Consider the following 16,401-nt stretch of genomic DNA (forward strand, 5'->3'; position numbering starts at 1 on the left):
TAACATGGACAACAACCTTATTTACGTGAACAACACTTATCAAAACAAGATTGACCGAACTTATAAGACCTGATGGGACTTGAGTGAATTAACAATGGTGGTATGCTATGGTCATGGTGCACCTACCGAGCCGTCCCAAGCCATGATTGGCCTTCCAACACCCTTTCCCCCTTTCAAACACTTCCAGTAGTGGTATTTGTTCTGATGGAAAAAAGAAAAAGGATGGAAGAATGAAGAAGAGAGAATATAACAAAGAAAGTGACGAGGAAAAGGGGGAGTTGTTATCGCAATCAAGTGAGAACACTATGTGAGAGACGAACACAAACCGGTAGTATGCAAGTACAAACAGCAGTTATCGAACTTTTATGGAAGTGTAGCTTGAGAAGTCACTTAAATAACTAGCTGATACGATGAATATCAGAACCATGTATTTGTATTGCCAAACCAATCATACCGTAACTTGAAAACACAGGAGTGATCCTGCATATATACAAGTCCCATACACCAAAACTCACTTTTAAAATGTTGCAGATACGTTCGTTGGAATAAATACGTTAATCGTAACATGGCTGGAATCACATAGCAAAACATGAATGCTAATTATTTGTATCATCTAATATTTATGCTCCAGGATAACAATCTTCCAAAGTGGGTTGAAGAGCCTTTAACGCAATATTAAATATGTTATGCACAAAATATATGAAGCAGGAGTCAATCAACGCACGATTATAATGTTTTCTTAGAGTGCTCTAAAACTGTCTGCCTTATCAAGTCTTGCAGTCCCTGAGCTCGAAGATTCTCCCATCACATCAGGAGAGGCGGCTGCTTGGGATGAGGCCTTTTTCAAGGAAGTCGGCAAACCCGAGATTTCCTGAATATAACAGAATTTCAGAAAATAAGAATCTTCTTTCCCGTTTGGCACTGGGGTTCTTAGTTTCATAGATATTATCAATATAATTACAGAACTTAAACATGCCCGGTACATTAATTTATTAGCCTAACTAACGGTACCTTTAAGGTATGCTTTAACCAACGTTAAGCTTTTAAAAGCTGGGAAACCATTAGATGTCCATACATAACGGACATACTTATTTCCTTGGCGTCGCTTTATAGCAAAACAAAATTGCAAACAACAGAAGACAATTGTCTCTGCATCAGGTATATGGATCAGCTAGAGTAAAATGTGCAAATATTAGTATAGAGCAAAACAACTTTTTATTCATGCTACAGCGCAGTAACATCAATATTCAGCTTTTGGTCCCTCCCTTTTACTATGGGCTTATTTAACTTCTTTCAATAAGCTTACCTACTTCAAATATCCTACTTGATGATTTTCTAACAAATGCATCAATATATATGTAAAATTTGACATATGCTGGCACTGTTATTATGTTATTTGATGTAACCATAATTAAATGGAGTAAATATAATGAACAGAGACACACAAAGGCACACAAACATAAAGAGGATAACCATGTTCAAGCGAAAGGAAACAGAATTCAGATGTTTTGAAAAGTATTTCATGAAATTTTAAAGTATGATAGATATCAAAGAACTTAGAAGAAAAATTAGCCCTCCACCCTTTCTCTCCCTCCCCCGAGTACATGATTAAAAAAATACTAATTACACCTATACCCCTCCAAAATTGTGTAATTATAGTGTCCCCCTGGAACTTGAAAATTACACCTATACCCTTCACGAAAACGCTCTGTTTTTACAATTGCATCACAAAATTTTGGACATTAGATGCTGATTTTGACAAAATATTTAAGTGAACTCTAAATTTTGTCGGCCACCAAGCAATCCCCATCTTTTATTGACCAAAATACCCTTTCTAATGCTTTGAAGCTTGTCAGATTCTAAATGTTACATATATAGAGTTAAAGGGGGTTGGAACTGTAGCTGTCTAGGTAGGAAGAATAATTGATTTTGGTGGTTATCATTCTACATATATGAAGTGATACAACATTGTTGTATCCATCACATAAAAATATCCTATTCAAGCAACCCCTTTTATGGGATGTTGTGGATTTGAAGAAACAGGTAGAGAACTGTTTGCAAAAGCAATGTGGATAAAGAAATGGCTGCAATGATTTCTACATCAACAAATCACAACAGATTGCTGTACTGGTACCCTACAAGTTATAAGCAATAAACCTAGTAACACTCCTTACTTATATGTTGTGCCAACTTACAAGATAATTCTCAGAGGCTGTACTTAATATAATAATCACAATAGGAATAAGCGCCATACATTGCCTCATCTAATTTCATCATCGCGAAAACAACATATGTTATATTATCTTGTAAAGCCACATTTTCAAAATTATAAATATTAATATACATCCATCACTATTTCCAAAGGTTAATACAAACCGCTATTAGTTAAAATATCACTAATGCCCTCAGCTATAAAAACCTCACCAAGCCACCCCTTAGACACACAACCATATCATAGTTACTTGAACATGCACTAACAAGAACATATAAATTAATTGTGTGTACACCTGATAAACATCAACATGAACAGAATGAAAGAATAAAAAAGATCTAGAAGGTGTAGAGGCCTTTGAAGTATAGACATTCTTCTAATCAAATCCTCTGAGAGTTGTCCCAAAACATTTGGCCAAAAAAAAAAGGAAAAACAAAGTGACCCCCACAAAGACACGCCTCCAACGAAATACAAACATAACAAATTCATCCATCACAAAACATAAACATCATCAACACATCCATCATAAATCCAGCATTATTTGGACTGAAGAGCAGGAATTATGTTGTTTGAGTCTTATAAATATTAGAGTAAGATTCTTTGCTGCCTATTTTCGTTTCCCTCAATCAGATCACTCATGCCAAGGTAAATGTGGTGGTATAAATATTCTGTTGGTTGTAAAATGTTAACTGAAATAATGCCTACTTTTTTCCATTCCTGCTTCAAGCTCCAAGAACAAAAGCAATATCACAATCAATACGAGTTACAGTGATTAAGGATCTCCAAGAGTCCAGTATAGTTTCTATGGTAGACCAAACAAAGTTCAAATCACCAAATCCAACAATAGCTTCCAAAAAATTAAAATAGAAGAAAACAAAAGAAAGAACGACAGAAAGAAGAAAGTTAGACATAATACCTTCATCAAATGCAACCTTAAGTCGCAAGGCCGAGCCTGATTCCCAATACATGCCAGAGCAAATTTTGAATATTGAAACAGCACATCTGCAGCAGCTTGCTTCTTTTCTTCAATCTGTGACACATTTCATGATCATGATAGGATAAATACAACAGAAAGACAGTTCAACTGCAAGAAGCCTAATAAGATAAATACATGAAATACTTTATACCAAAACTGCCATGAACAGTAATGATATCCAGATCTTACTCAGTTCCACTCTGGATTCTGACTTATCATGGGTTGGTTTTTGTTAGAATCATAGAATGTACTTTTATCACATTGATTTACGAGGTTTTGTACAAATCGCATCCATTCATTTGATCTAATTAGTTACATAAAACAGGTAAGTATCAATGGTTATGCACATTAAGTATTATTTTATCCTCTTGTTAATCAGTACGCACTATAAGAAGACAATGAATATACTTTTTGCTCATTTTCACGTTCCAGCGAGTTAATAATATAACCCATACTAATCCACATCTAACTTATTTAATCCTTCGCAAATCATTTCTCTTTATCTAAATCATACCAAGTCTCACCTTTGCAGCAATATATGGTGCTCAAAACTGCTGTTGCAGCACGAAAATTCTAATAACTTAATGACCATTCAACTCATAGTTTTTCTTTACTCAGTCGGCTTGAACAATCGCTTAGCCCAATAACAACAAATCATTGTCTGAAAAATGTCATTAAAGAAGACTATTACATCTCTATTGCAGAACTTGACTGGTGAACAGTGTAGAGGTCCTCTCGTACATTTCACCTCAATGAATGCCCATCTTGAACAACCCTTATTCTACATCTAACGAGCCCATAAGGGAACACAGGGCAATACTATTCTCATCAAAGCATAGACTCGACCACAGACTAGGAAATCCAAAGTGACCAGCAGACAAGATTACAGATTTTTCCAAGCAAACCGATCATCCAAGAAGGATATGAGAGTAATACCATAAGCCCTAATTCTAAATCCTCACTTCAAACGACTTATGAGTATAAACTACGCAAACGAATGCAGTTCAACACAGAATCATCAGAAAGGAAACCTCTAATATGAATTAAGAACTGAAAAACACCATCTCAAAGGCCAGAATCAAGTAAAACAAACTGAGGAACTAAATAATACAAATTAATTCGAAGAATTTCGCACGAGAACTAAAACTTCCGGTACTTGAATTGGATTAAACGAAATTACCTCGTAATCTTTCATGGCTAGAGCTCTGAATCCTCTGAATTCTCGTTCTTCCTCTCAACGATATTCCCTTGCCTTGGCTATCCCATCAAACGACAATTAAATTCTTGTCGAAACTATGGACAACGATGGCCTATTAGCTCAGTTGGTTAGAGCGTCGTGCTAATAACGCGAAGGTCGCAGGTTCGAGACCTGCATGGGCCATCATAATTTTTTGTGCGTTTTTAAAACAAAACTCTGGGCAAGTAATTAAAATTTTCAAACTTGAGGGGTGTAAGTGTAATTAAACTAAAATTCAGGGTGAGAGCATTGCAATCATCCTGTATTTTCTGAGTTGCTTCTTTCTTTTTTAATTGGGAAAATTGCAAAATACCCTCTGTATTATAGAAAAATTGCTATGTGATAATTAAATAGTAAAAAAAGACCACCTATAATTATAAATCCTGTAAAAAAACCCTTTTTCATAAAAAGAAAAACAGAGAGTTGCCTATAATGAGAGTAGTATGACATTTTAACTTATTTTTAGTCTTTTTGAATGGACAAAATTACACCCCTCTTTTCTTTTTTTGGTTAATTCTTTCATATTTTACTAAATAATTAATATTCATCCATATTGATATGTAAAATTATTAATACATCATAATAAATTATTATACATATAAAAATATCAAATTTTGAAATGAAAATGCATAATTTTATTTCCGAATATTATTAGTTAATTTAATTTTGTATTGAATATATTTTGGAATTGTATTATTTATATATATTAAGGAAATAAACTTTAATGCTTTAATATAATTATATTTAAACTTAAAAATATATAATTAATTTAATTCATTATATTACAAAATTAAAAAAATACAATAAATAAATATTTAAAAAAAAAACAAAAGAAAATAGAAAACTTGCAACTACATCGTCTTCCCCAAGTTTCCTTCTCTGCGTCCCATTGCCTCTACCTGTTCGCTGGCCGCCTCACCTTTGCATCCTCTTTCCAGATACTTACCGCCTTGTCGTCGCCTGCCCAAATTTAGGCACGATGTCACCGCCTAGATCTAGACTGCGACGTCGTCGTCACCTAAACTGTCGTCGCCGGTGGAGGTGGAGCGGTGGCCCTCCATCGACATATATATTTCTTATATATATATTTGTATATTTTGTACATATATTTTTAAAATACATAAAATCTTAATCTTTTATTTTTATTTGTTGAAAATCAAGGCGCTATTAAAAATTAATTAAATCCTACGGTTCTAATGCAATTATAGAAGATCCAACGGTTAATATAATAACAATGTTATATTACGTAAGGGTATAACAGAAATTTAAAAAAATCAAATTAACGCCGTTAAGTAATACAAAGGCAAGAGGAGTGTGTGCAAGATTTTAAAAAATATAGGGTTTTTTGCCTATATTTTTAACACATGGGGGTTTTTAGCTGGCTTTTTATAATACAGGGGGTTTTATATTATTTTTTTTTTAATTGGATAAATTACAATGATCTTTTCTAAAATGTGTCATAATTATGAATAAACTTTTGTTTGAAAATTAATATAAAAATGTCAACTTTATCATTATTGTATTTTTTTATATTTAAAAAATTTAAAGTTTGTAAAAGAAATGGATAAGGTGGATGAAAATTTTTAAAAAATTATAGAAAAATAATTCACTCAGCCATAAAAAATTAATTTTTTTAAAAATAAATAAAATTATAGTTTCTAATCTATAAAGGAATTTTGATCAGTTTAGATAAAAAAATGAATGAAAACCTAATTAAGATTAACGGATTGGACAAATTATTAGACGGTCATCATAATAAAAAATATTCATAATTATACCAAATTTTAAAAAAAAATTGGTTGTGATTTATCCTTCTTAGTTTTACTTTGGACTATCTCATGATTGTAAGTTGTTGGGCATCATTATCTAAAATTTTCATTCCTATTTTTGGTAGTTATAATGCTATGAAAATTTCACCATAATTATTTTAAATGAAAGAAAATCTCTCATCTCATTCATGAAAATTTGGTGCTTTTTACACATTTTCGCTAAGCAATAGGTTTAATTGGATATCATGTTATTGTATTTTACATTTACTTTTGCTTTTTTCCTACTTTTAATTATAAATGACAATTAAATTTGAACTCTCGAAACTCGTTTTGAATCCGCCTTTAATAGGGTGTGTTCGAGTTTAAAATATGGGATTCCGGGTCGGGTCTTGAGTCTTTATTTTTAGGGGCCGTCTAGATTTGAGGCGGATCTCGAATTTATAAAATATCAAGTAAAAATTTAAAAATTGTCACAAAACATATACATTGGGTGACAACAATTTTAATCTTGTCACTATATAATTATTAGTGACAAGAATTGTGTATAAAGTTATTACTATAAATAATTAGTGGCATATCTGTGCAACAACTTAGGAACATCACAAATGTAGTGATAATAATTAGTGATTTTTGTCACGAGGTTGTCACTATACACGTGTCACGAATTATTTCCAATGGTAATTTATTGCACAATATTTTAGCACTAATTCTTGCTAATTATAATTTTTATAAAAGAATTATTACTTTTATAACTTCAAAATTAATTAATGTGACAAAATAAAATTATTGTCACTAAATTATATAATTAGTGACAATATTAAAATTATTACTAAGTTTTTTTGTCGCTATTTTTGTATTTTCTTCTAGTGAAATTGCAATTTTACTTCTATAACTTAGGTTGTGTGGTTTTTTGGTCCTGAACAAATTAATTTTTATAATTTAATCCTGTAATTTTATAATTTTGACAATTTTAATCCTTGTGCTCAGAAAATTGCACGTGACTTGGACATGGCCCCATTAGATTGTAATTTTAGTTTTGTAAATCAATTTGTACAGGACTAAAAATGCCAATTCCCATAAGTTATAGAATTAAAAATGCCAACTCTCGGGACTAAAATTACAATTTAATCAGGTCATGTGCAGATCACATATAATTTTCCCGACCAAATAGATGAAAATTATCAAAATCTTAAAATTATAAGATTAAATTATGAAAATAAATTCGTATTGAACTAAAAATCCACCCCTATAAATCAAAGAACCTAAATTGCATTTTCCCCCATCGCTAAGCCACTCTAATATTAGATAAGTGTAACGAACTAAACACATACATCAAACGTGCAAGAGATTGTGCGTGTTTTTTGCTAAAATATAGGCTAACACTCACGACCTAAAAAATGGATGGTATATATTTTTTTTTCGGGTTAAATACAATTTACCTCCATTGTTATGTGAAATGAGCAAATACCCTCTTATAAAAAAATAATTAGCAAATTACCCCTTATGTTTTTTAAAAAATGAAGCAGAATGCCCTATCAATGTTTTAGATATGGAGTAATTTGCTTCTTTTTCTAAAATATAGGGAGTAATTTGCTATTTTAATTTTTATAGGGTTTTTTTATTCATTTTTCATATCAATTGGGATAAATTGCAATTTTCCCTTTTTCATCACCTATATATTTCAGCACGAAAGTCTCTGGGCTATAGAGAAGGAATCTTAGTTGATAAATATGACAGTAATGGAGGTGAAGAAGCCATTCCCAATCCTCATTTTGTTACTACTTGTCATCGTTGCTCGTAAGTCTTTCTATTCTCTAATTGCTTACAACTCCACCTTCCTCATTTCATCAATTACATAATTGCATAACACATCCTTCCATAAATAAAAAATTAACTAATTAATAAAAAAAAAAACTGAATACAAATCGATATTTATCCTCCATTGATTTATTACAGATCAAACAAATCTTTTGTGACTAAATTATACTTATAACGGTGAAGATATACCTCACACATGCATTGACGTGTGATGATGTATTTAACCTACAATGAATCAGTAATAAGTCAATGGAGGATAAATACGTCTTTTAATCCTTTTTTTCTTTCTGTTAACATCATTAAATTTGCTGAATTTTGCGTATCGGAGGGACTTATTTGTTAGATAAACATAATCTCAGGGATGCTAGATATATATGATCTTGCAAACCACATGAGATTACGTGTAATTACACCAAACCTCAAGGGAGAACACTGAATTTTGCGTATCGGAGGGACTTATTTGTTAAATAAACATAATCTCAGGGGTACTAAATATATATGATCTTGTAAACCACATGAGATTACGTGTAATTACACCAAACCTCAAGGGAGAACAGTACAATTAATTATCCTATATCATGTTTTTATGGGTTTAATTTGTAAACTCTTTTGAATCATGAATATAAACTTGAAAATCTTGAGTTGATATTTGATTTTCTTTTTTTTCTTTTTAATTTAAAAACACAGAGATGAGCATCCCTCATGTGGAGGCTGTACCCTGCAACGCGAAGAAGAGCCTTATAAAGAAGGACGTTTGTGTACTCGAAATAAATTGTGTAGAAGCATGCAAGAAGGTGGGATTCAATTTTGGACAATGCAAAGGGTTACGTAGCAAATGTTTCTGTAGGCAACGTTGTTAGCTGAATCGTGTACAAAATTATATTTTTGGTCCTATAACTTTAGATTATTAATACTATAATTTGGCTTGATGCTTCAGTTTTTATTACATATGATGGGTATCTCTATTTGTTGGGATAGTGTCGACGTGTCAACTAGTTGATAAGACACTAGTTAGATTGAATGTTGTAATACTCGGTAGAAAATGACATTCTGTGTTAACAAAATTTACGGCATTCTGTATTTTAATTAATATTGTGTGTTTATTTATTTATGCAATAGAATGAAGCCCCTAAACCATAAATGATTATGGTACATGGTCACACATATGATGGTGATCATCAATGTTTTGAAAATCGTATCAGGGATTGAATCAATTAAGTTACTAGGTAACCAGTCCGATCAGAATTAAAAAAAAAAAATTGATTCACACGTGATATATCGATACATATATAGATCATTGATTAAATTATAAAAAGAAAAAAATAAAAGCACATTTAAAATAAATACACAATCCAATTTAACATAACAAGTGCATGATTTTAACATAAATGTAGAATGAATAGATATACAATTAAATAAAAGTAGTAAAAAATACTATAGTTTTATAAAATCATAATGAACTCAATCGTGATTATTTTCATTCTCTTTATCTCTATAACAAGTAATTCTACTTCATCTAAAGTGGTTCGAGAATCCATGTTCTTTATCAAACTATAAGTAAATTAGCGTGGAAACCGTGTAAATAATATAAACAATTTATATATTAAGTGTGGAAGGGGAAAATTTTAATTTCGATTGAGTTTGGCTAAATTAAAACTGATGCATGCAAAACACATACGCATGGAATAAATTATGCAAGCAAAAAATGCAGTATTCAGCCCACTTGAAGTGGGAAGTGAAGAAATAAGTAGTGATGAAATAAGTGCTTGAAGATAAAGACGGTGAAATAAGTGAAGAATAGAGTGTTACTGTTCAATTTTTGTACAATAGAGAGATTGATACGAAATTAAAATGTTAAGTACAAAATATAATGGTCCTTTAAGCTAACATATCAGAAAGGTTAAATTTGTCGTAGGTATACTTAAAGTAAAGAGCATGTCAAAACATATGAACGTGTTTGTGTATGCCCTGAACATGTCCTTCTGATTGTGTGAGTATGTGAATGTGTGGATGTGCGAATATATGAATGTTTCTCCTACTTGGGGAACTATCTATTTATAGGCAAGTATAAGGTTGTTGGAGAATGTCAAGAATTTGGAGGAGCATGCTAAATCACCCTCAGATTTGGTGCAGCTGTTGGCTAATTCCTCTCAAATTTACGAGGTAGCTGGAGGATCCCCAGATTAGGGGACTATTGGAGTATGTTGTATATCTGCTAAGGGATAAGGCTGTTACATTCTTGAATTTTTAGGGATGTTGTTGAGGAGACCTTTCCCAACTGTAGTCCAATCTTTTTAGAATTTAAAGTACTTCTATTTGGGGGAGCCATGTGTCCCTGAGGGGGTTGCTAGTTCTTATCCGATTTTATAAGGGGGACCTTCAGATGTCCTACGTGATCGCCACCTAGGTCTCCCATGGATGCCATGTGGAGGACCTTTGAGTTTGGTTAGGGGACTTCAAGTCCTAAGGTTCCTTGTGGAATTGTGAAGCCTTCTTAGGTCAGGACCCTCTAGTACTTGAGCCAACTGGAGTTCTATTTTATGGGAAACGTCTGCGTGCCCCCCTAGGCCTCTTGAACCTTCTCCTAGACTGGACCCTCTGGGGGGCCATGTGTTTTGCATTTTTTTCTTCTTTTTAGGTTGTTTGAGTCTTTTTAGATTAGCCTATTTTTATGCACATCATTAGCCCCTCCTCCCCCTAATAAGTGGAGATTTTGGCACTTATTATAGTCGAAATCTGTAGTAGCGAGACTAGTTTGAAGGGGGAGTCTTTGTTTTTTTACCAAATTCCTACACCAGAATGTCAGTAGCATAAACATGCTAGAAAACGAAGAGCTTACTTCATGTCTGTATAGAGCAAGACTTTTTAAGAAGGGGCTTCCATAAAGAAGGGCTTGTGTGCCTCCATAGCTAGTATTGGCTAAATTAACTCAAAAAAACCTCATGAAATGACACATTGACATCAACTTTGACCAATTGGGATTTCTAATGATTAAGAAGAACTTATTAGATCCTACTATTTTTATACACACAAGAGAGATGGAACGATCATTAAAATAAGAAATAATACATAATAAATAAGACATAAGGTCAATTGATACGATATGTAACGATGTTAGGTATAGTTAATGTAAAGGGGCACGTGAACAATATTTAAAATATGGGGGCATTTTACACCATATTTTTAACATAATAGGTTGTTTTATTTTTGGCGGACTTTTGATAATACCAGAAATTTTATGCAATTTATGCAAAAAGATATCTGATTCTTTTTTTTTTTTTTCATATAATGAGAAACACCACAGGATGCTGAATTTCTGCAGTATCACTAGAAATTAATCCTCAATGAATTCACAAAAATGATGTCCAAATAAAAGCTTGCAAGAACCATGTAAATTCAATATCCATCGTTTAGTGTATCAGTTTATGATTTCAAGTAACCTAAGTTTCATGAACGGTAAGCCCCTTTGGTGCAAGTAGGCACTAGTGCGGCAGGCTTGTGCACTAGTGTGCATAACGGTGTGGCATGGTGTAGCAGCAATGTTGGCAATCACGCAAGTAACTTTGTGTCGACAGGTTAGTCAGAGTGTGGTTTGGTTGGCCGACGGTGGCATGGGTCGGTGCTTGGCCTTGGGCGTTGTGTGCTGCATGGTTGTGGCATGTGAGGGCAAGCTTGTAGCGCATTTGTGTGGGCATTGTGCAGATAGTTTTGGGCATTGGCCAAATGATCTGCGGTCAGATAATAGGTTGTGCATGCAGGCAGTATTCCGTGCAGATACTTGTGGATTGTTGTGTGCATAGATAAGACAAATATGCAGAGTTAGTTGATGCTGCTCACACAGGCAACACGCGGCTTGTAGGCAGTAGGATGTTGCCCTCCCAGGCAGTTCCTTGCATGCAGTAGCTTGGCAGGTGGCCTGGGGGCACGCGTGTGCATGGAACATAGATGCGTGCGGATCGACCAACGTTGGCAGTTGTGCTCTGCAGTTATGATCAGCAGTTGCTGAGCAGTTTTTAAAATATTGTTGAGACAGACCTGGACTTGGGGGAAGCAATTGGCATTGTCCACTCTCCTGACAATCGCCAACTACTTGGTGCTAATCGAACACTTGGTTGAATTATTCTGATTGGCCTAACAATTGAGGGTTGTCCTATGCAAGTATTATATTATTTTGGCCTGTAGAGTTACACAATGAGTTGCGTGGTTTGGTGATTAATTCAAGGTTAGGTTAATTCCTATAAATTGTGTGTACCTTTTACATTGTGTCGACAATCTGTGCTATGTGTGTACTATTGGCTTATTGAATCTAATTTAGAACAAAATCAAATACGAAAGCTTGAGAGATTGAGTGAAAGCTGATTGGTTGTGGGCAAACCAGGCTTCACAGTGGGTGAAAAATACTAGAGAAACCCCCGTGACAAGAACGATTATCCAAAGTCGTATGATGAAGTTAGCAAATACATTAATATTGATGGCAAATAGTTTGAGGATTCATTGGTGAGTAGGTAGGATCAATGAACACATTCTGTAACATTTCAAGCAATTTGGAGCTTGTTTTTGTAGTTTGAACCACAGTGTAAAGTTTTCATTCCTAGCATCCATCATCATCATGGCATGAACTTCCTCGCAGCGTAGGGTTTGCCTCTTCCTCAAAATAGCAAGCTCCCATGTCTTATCTTATCAAACGAGGAGGGGGTTAATCATAGCGAAACTGAAGGTGCAAAGAGAGAACATCAATAATCAGACCAAGCATCAGTCTGGAATCTAACTGACTGATTCCATTTTGGTCAGGAATTCAGTAATTTTTCTTAGGCCTCAAACTTGAAAGTAACAAGCAGAACTGCAGAAAAGCTTTTCCATAAGCAATATCAGCGGTTGATAAACTCCACTAATTATACTTTCGTCATCCTTCATGATAAGTACAGTGATCTCTGCTCTAAGGTGGGGTTAGAAGCAGGATATTTACACTAGAGAATTTAAACAGTAGCATATATCAAACAGTACGCAACACTTATCCAAAGAAAAAAAAACAGTACACCTGTTAGTCCTTCATGAAATAAGGTAATTGACACGATTAGGTGAGCCAGGACAGTTTCTGGCTGCAGTTCCTCCAATACACGACCAGTGGATACAACCAATTGGTGTCACTGAAGAGAGGCTGATGATGAAGAGATTAGAAATAATGACAGTAATATATAAAAATAAACAAGTATTTTAATAGCCATTTCTCTAAGTGACGTATTGATTCCTCTCTTTCTCAAACCCACTGAATCTGATTGCAATCTAAACCTAATTGGAGAATTCATCATAAATTACTTGGACCCTTTTGCTCTTATTTCAGCTGCAGCTGATTTGGCCAGGGCAGCGGGACTTAATACACTTTTTGGATTGAATGCCTTCCTGATCTTAAATACTGCCCATGCAGTTCCTATGGCATGCCCTGCAGCATCCATTCCCTCACTTGCTGCCTTAGCAGCCTCCTCGCCATATCTTAAAGGATGAATGAAATTGTCAGAGTTCATATTCAGCACGACTTCATAGCAGTGGTTGCAGACAATCAAGATAGATATAGTAAGATTACCTGTGGGAGACGAGTCCAGTTGTCACAGTGGAAGAGGTTGACATCACATTCTTTCCTGCTACTTCAACAGCATCGCAGATTTTGCCTGTTATTAGGTCAAGCTGGATCAGCACATGTGAGAGCGCAAGTTCATTTTCTTGGCTACTTGTGATGCATATCATCCAAAGCTAAATTTAACCAAAGCATAGAAGTTCTTTCTTTCAGTTTAGAAGTCTAGGACGGAATTGATAATCTGAACTAGCTCCAAAATGGTATGTATCTTCATAACTACAAAGGAAACCATGTAGCGGAAGGAGAGAAGTAGATCTTTTCCATGACACAGAATGGTAAAACATGGTAAACGGGATTCGTATTTGTAGAGATTCCATTAACACAAGGAACTTTAGTTTTTTCCTGACTTTCAAGTATCTGATAACGTCTTCAGTGTGTCATTCATCTAATAGCCTCTCAATAGCTATAGATCTGCTATGGTTTTGCTTGCTTTCATGGTAACTAGCTGTTCCTGTTAAGCTTCTATGTTGGCCTCTTCTTCCATTTCCATAAGTGTTTTCTTCACTGTCTATATCTATCTATCTTTCTCTCTTATCTACAGAAGGACAGTGGAAAAGATAGTTACTAACTAGCCAACTAAACACATGATTAATATATCTATTCAGCTTAATGATCCAGCTTTCTGCTAGTGGTTCACTGATTTGAAACAAAAAATGACTACATGAACATCAAGAGGTGCCCTAAAAGTTTTGCAGAAAACCCCACTAGGATGCACTCATATAAACACAGACATACGCCAAAAGCAGAAAGCACACTAATATGGATGCATGACATACTAAATCCATCGAGAGAAGCAAGAACCATTTCCCCTGGCAAGAGACTAAAGAATTTCTTTCCAACTGTAGAGTTTGCAACAGAACCAGCAAAGAATCCTGAGACCTTTACAACTCCTGAAAGCACCCCAGTTGCTACTTTCTCAGTCATCTTAGTCACCTGTTTAACCCTGCAGGGAACAGCCCCAACCACAACCAATTAAATAATCTTTCTGACTTGCTCCTAGGGAACCAAGGTCGAAAAGATTGGAAATATCAGTCATTCGTCATAGCCATATCAAATGAAACACCAAATGCCATTCATTTAGAAAATTCCAGGCACCTAACTTGACATAATAATTCAAAATCAGCCAAAACCATTGGAGGAAAACAAGCACAGATGACAAGAAGTTTGTGAAAGCAAACATGTCAACGTCAATTGATGAGAAACTATTCTTGCAACAATCACTGATCGGTGTGAGACAAACTACCAGCCAAAACACTAGATAATGAAAACAAAGAATGAACCTTTTGATCCTCTTCAATGTATTAGGGTCAATTTCAGTTTGCTCCCCTGGAGCCATCCTCTTCTTCAGAACCTCATCTCCCCACTTCAATCGATCCATGGTCACATCTCCACACCACAATATTCCCTTAACCAGTTGGCCCGAACCCGCTGCGATCAGCTTTGCAGCTATCCCACTGTAGTCCTCCACATTTGGTGCCAGCGTAGTCCAGTACGCTGCACACTGCCCCTCCACCTCCTCCTTCTTCTTCTCCTCCTTCAACTCCCCGGCTGTCATCTCTCTCGCTGCTGCTCCTGCCACCGCCACCACCTCCTTCTCCTCCACCTTATGCACCGAAAAGTTACTGTAAGCTTCCAGAATCTGATCCAACCCCTTCAGCAACCCTTCCTGCCCCTTAGACACTATCGTCAAACCATAACTCAAAACCTCATCACCTTCTTGCTCATTTTTATTATCTCCCTTTCCCTTTCCCTTCTTCTTCTTCTTCACTCCATCATCACCACTGGTTTCCAAGTCCTCGGTTTCACGAGGCGGCTGAAAGGAGAAGAAGTAATGGGAAGAGTCCAGTTTCACAGCAGTAATGTCTTTGGTTAACGGCCACTGAACATCGTCACCGACCGCGGCAAGCGCAGCGACGGTATTATCCCCCTGGAGAAGACGGAGTATTCGGAGATCTCCGGTGGCGAGCTCAACGGAGTAGTGTTTGTCGATGAGGTGGAGGATAGCGCCTTGGATTGTAATCAGGGCCTCCTCGACAGACTGAGGAGGCGCTGATGGGGAACAAGGTTGGGCACCAGGACCAATTCCTGCATTGGGTTCGGGGAAGAGGTTCTCCAGGTCTTTCATGTCGATGGTGGGGTAGAGGGACGAAGACGAGGAATGGTGGGGCGGCAGCGCAGTTTCCTGAATTGGGTCGATGACTTGGGGGTACATTGGGGTCCGTTTAGGGTTAGAATCGGTGGGGGACGCCATTGTTGAACAGATCGAGCTCCCTCGTATGGTCTTCTTGAGATGGGAACAAGGCCGGGCGGGGGATGAAAATCAATAGATAGGAAAAGACAGTTGGGCGAATTAAGATACCTCCCGCGCGGAAACCGGTACTGTTAATTTATGTTTTCAACATATTTGTTTTTTTTTTTTTTAAATGATATATTTTTCCATATATATATATATGTTATTCGTACAATACGTCGACTACAAAAAACGATACGTTTTGATACTTTTTCACTAAAAATATTGGTAATCGTGACATAAACATTATTGTGCCTCTATAATTACATAAATGTTGATATCCATTTTAAATTAATAATTAATATATAGTTAAAAGATGGAGTAATTGATAAACATGCGTGAAAATTTATAGAATAGATATGATTGTATACGAGGGTGTGAATTATTTAAAATAAATAAATTAATTATATTAATATAAATATTTAAGGGTATAATTGATATTTTGAAATTTGATGTTGGAATGTCGC

At 35.2% G+C, this 16,401-nt stretch overlaps 2 protein-coding genes, 1 long non-coding RNA gene and 1 other non-coding gene across 5 annotated transcripts; 2 read left to right on the forward strand and 2 right to left on the reverse strand.

Moving 5' to 3' along the window:
* Nucleotides 1-415: 415 nt before the first annotated feature.
* LOC105178170 (uncharacterized) lies at nucleotides 416-4,514 on the reverse strand. The gene is made up of 3 exons (XM_011101569.3): nucleotides 4,369-4,514; nucleotides 3,129-3,242; nucleotides 416-871 (listed from the first exon to the last, which is right to left on the reverse strand). The coding sequence occupies exons 1-3, from the start codon at nucleotides 4,381-4,383 to the stop codon at nucleotides 740-742; spliced, it is 261 nt and encodes an 86-aa protein (XP_011099871.1). The 5' UTR covers nucleotides 4,384-4,514; the 3' UTR covers nucleotides 416-739.
* TRNAI-AAU (transfer RNA isoleucine (anticodon AAU)) lies at nucleotides 4,496-4,569 on the forward strand. Its single transcript has one exon. It is a non-coding gene; the product is annotated as a tRNA-Ile (tRNA).
* Nucleotides 4,570-7,903: 3,334 nt separating this feature from the next.
* LOC110013192 (uncharacterized) lies at nucleotides 7,904-8,960 on the forward strand. The gene is made up of 2 exons (XR_002288394.2): nucleotides 7,904-7,991; nucleotides 8,700-8,960. It is a non-coding gene; the product is annotated as an uncharacterized LOC110013192 (long non-coding RNA).
* Nucleotides 8,961-12,853: 3,893 nt separating this feature from the next.
* Nucleotides 12,854-16,014, reverse strand: LOC105178169 (Senescence/dehydration-associated protein-like protein). Of its 2 annotated transcripts, none has more exons than XM_011101568.3 (4): nucleotides 14,925-16,012; nucleotides 14,421-14,587; nucleotides 13,594-13,678; nucleotides 12,854-13,502 (listed from the first exon to the last, which is right to left on the reverse strand). In XM_011101568.3, the coding sequence occupies exons 1-4, from the start codon at nucleotides 15,893-15,895 to the stop codon at nucleotides 13,325-13,327; spliced, it is 1,401 nt and encodes a 466-aa protein (XP_011099870.1). In that variant the 5' UTR covers nucleotides 15,896-16,012; the 3' UTR covers nucleotides 12,854-13,324. The 2 variants fall into 2 exon arrangements, 1 of the variants encoding a protein (XP_011099870.1); XR_002288298.2 differs by having other exon boundaries at nucleotides 13,363-13,502; nucleotides 14,446-14,587; nucleotides 14,925-16,014.
* Between the last annotated feature and the right edge of the window lie 387 nt (nucleotides 16,015-16,401).

Source organism: Sesamum indicum, linkage group LG9 (genome assembly GCF_026168435.1).
Source record: "Sesamum indicum cultivar Baizhima isolate 11 linkage group LG9, ASM2616843v1, whole genome shotgun sequence".
NCBI classification, from domain to species: Eukaryota; Viridiplantae; Streptophyta; class Magnoliopsida; order Lamiales; family Pedaliaceae; genus Sesamum; species Sesamum indicum.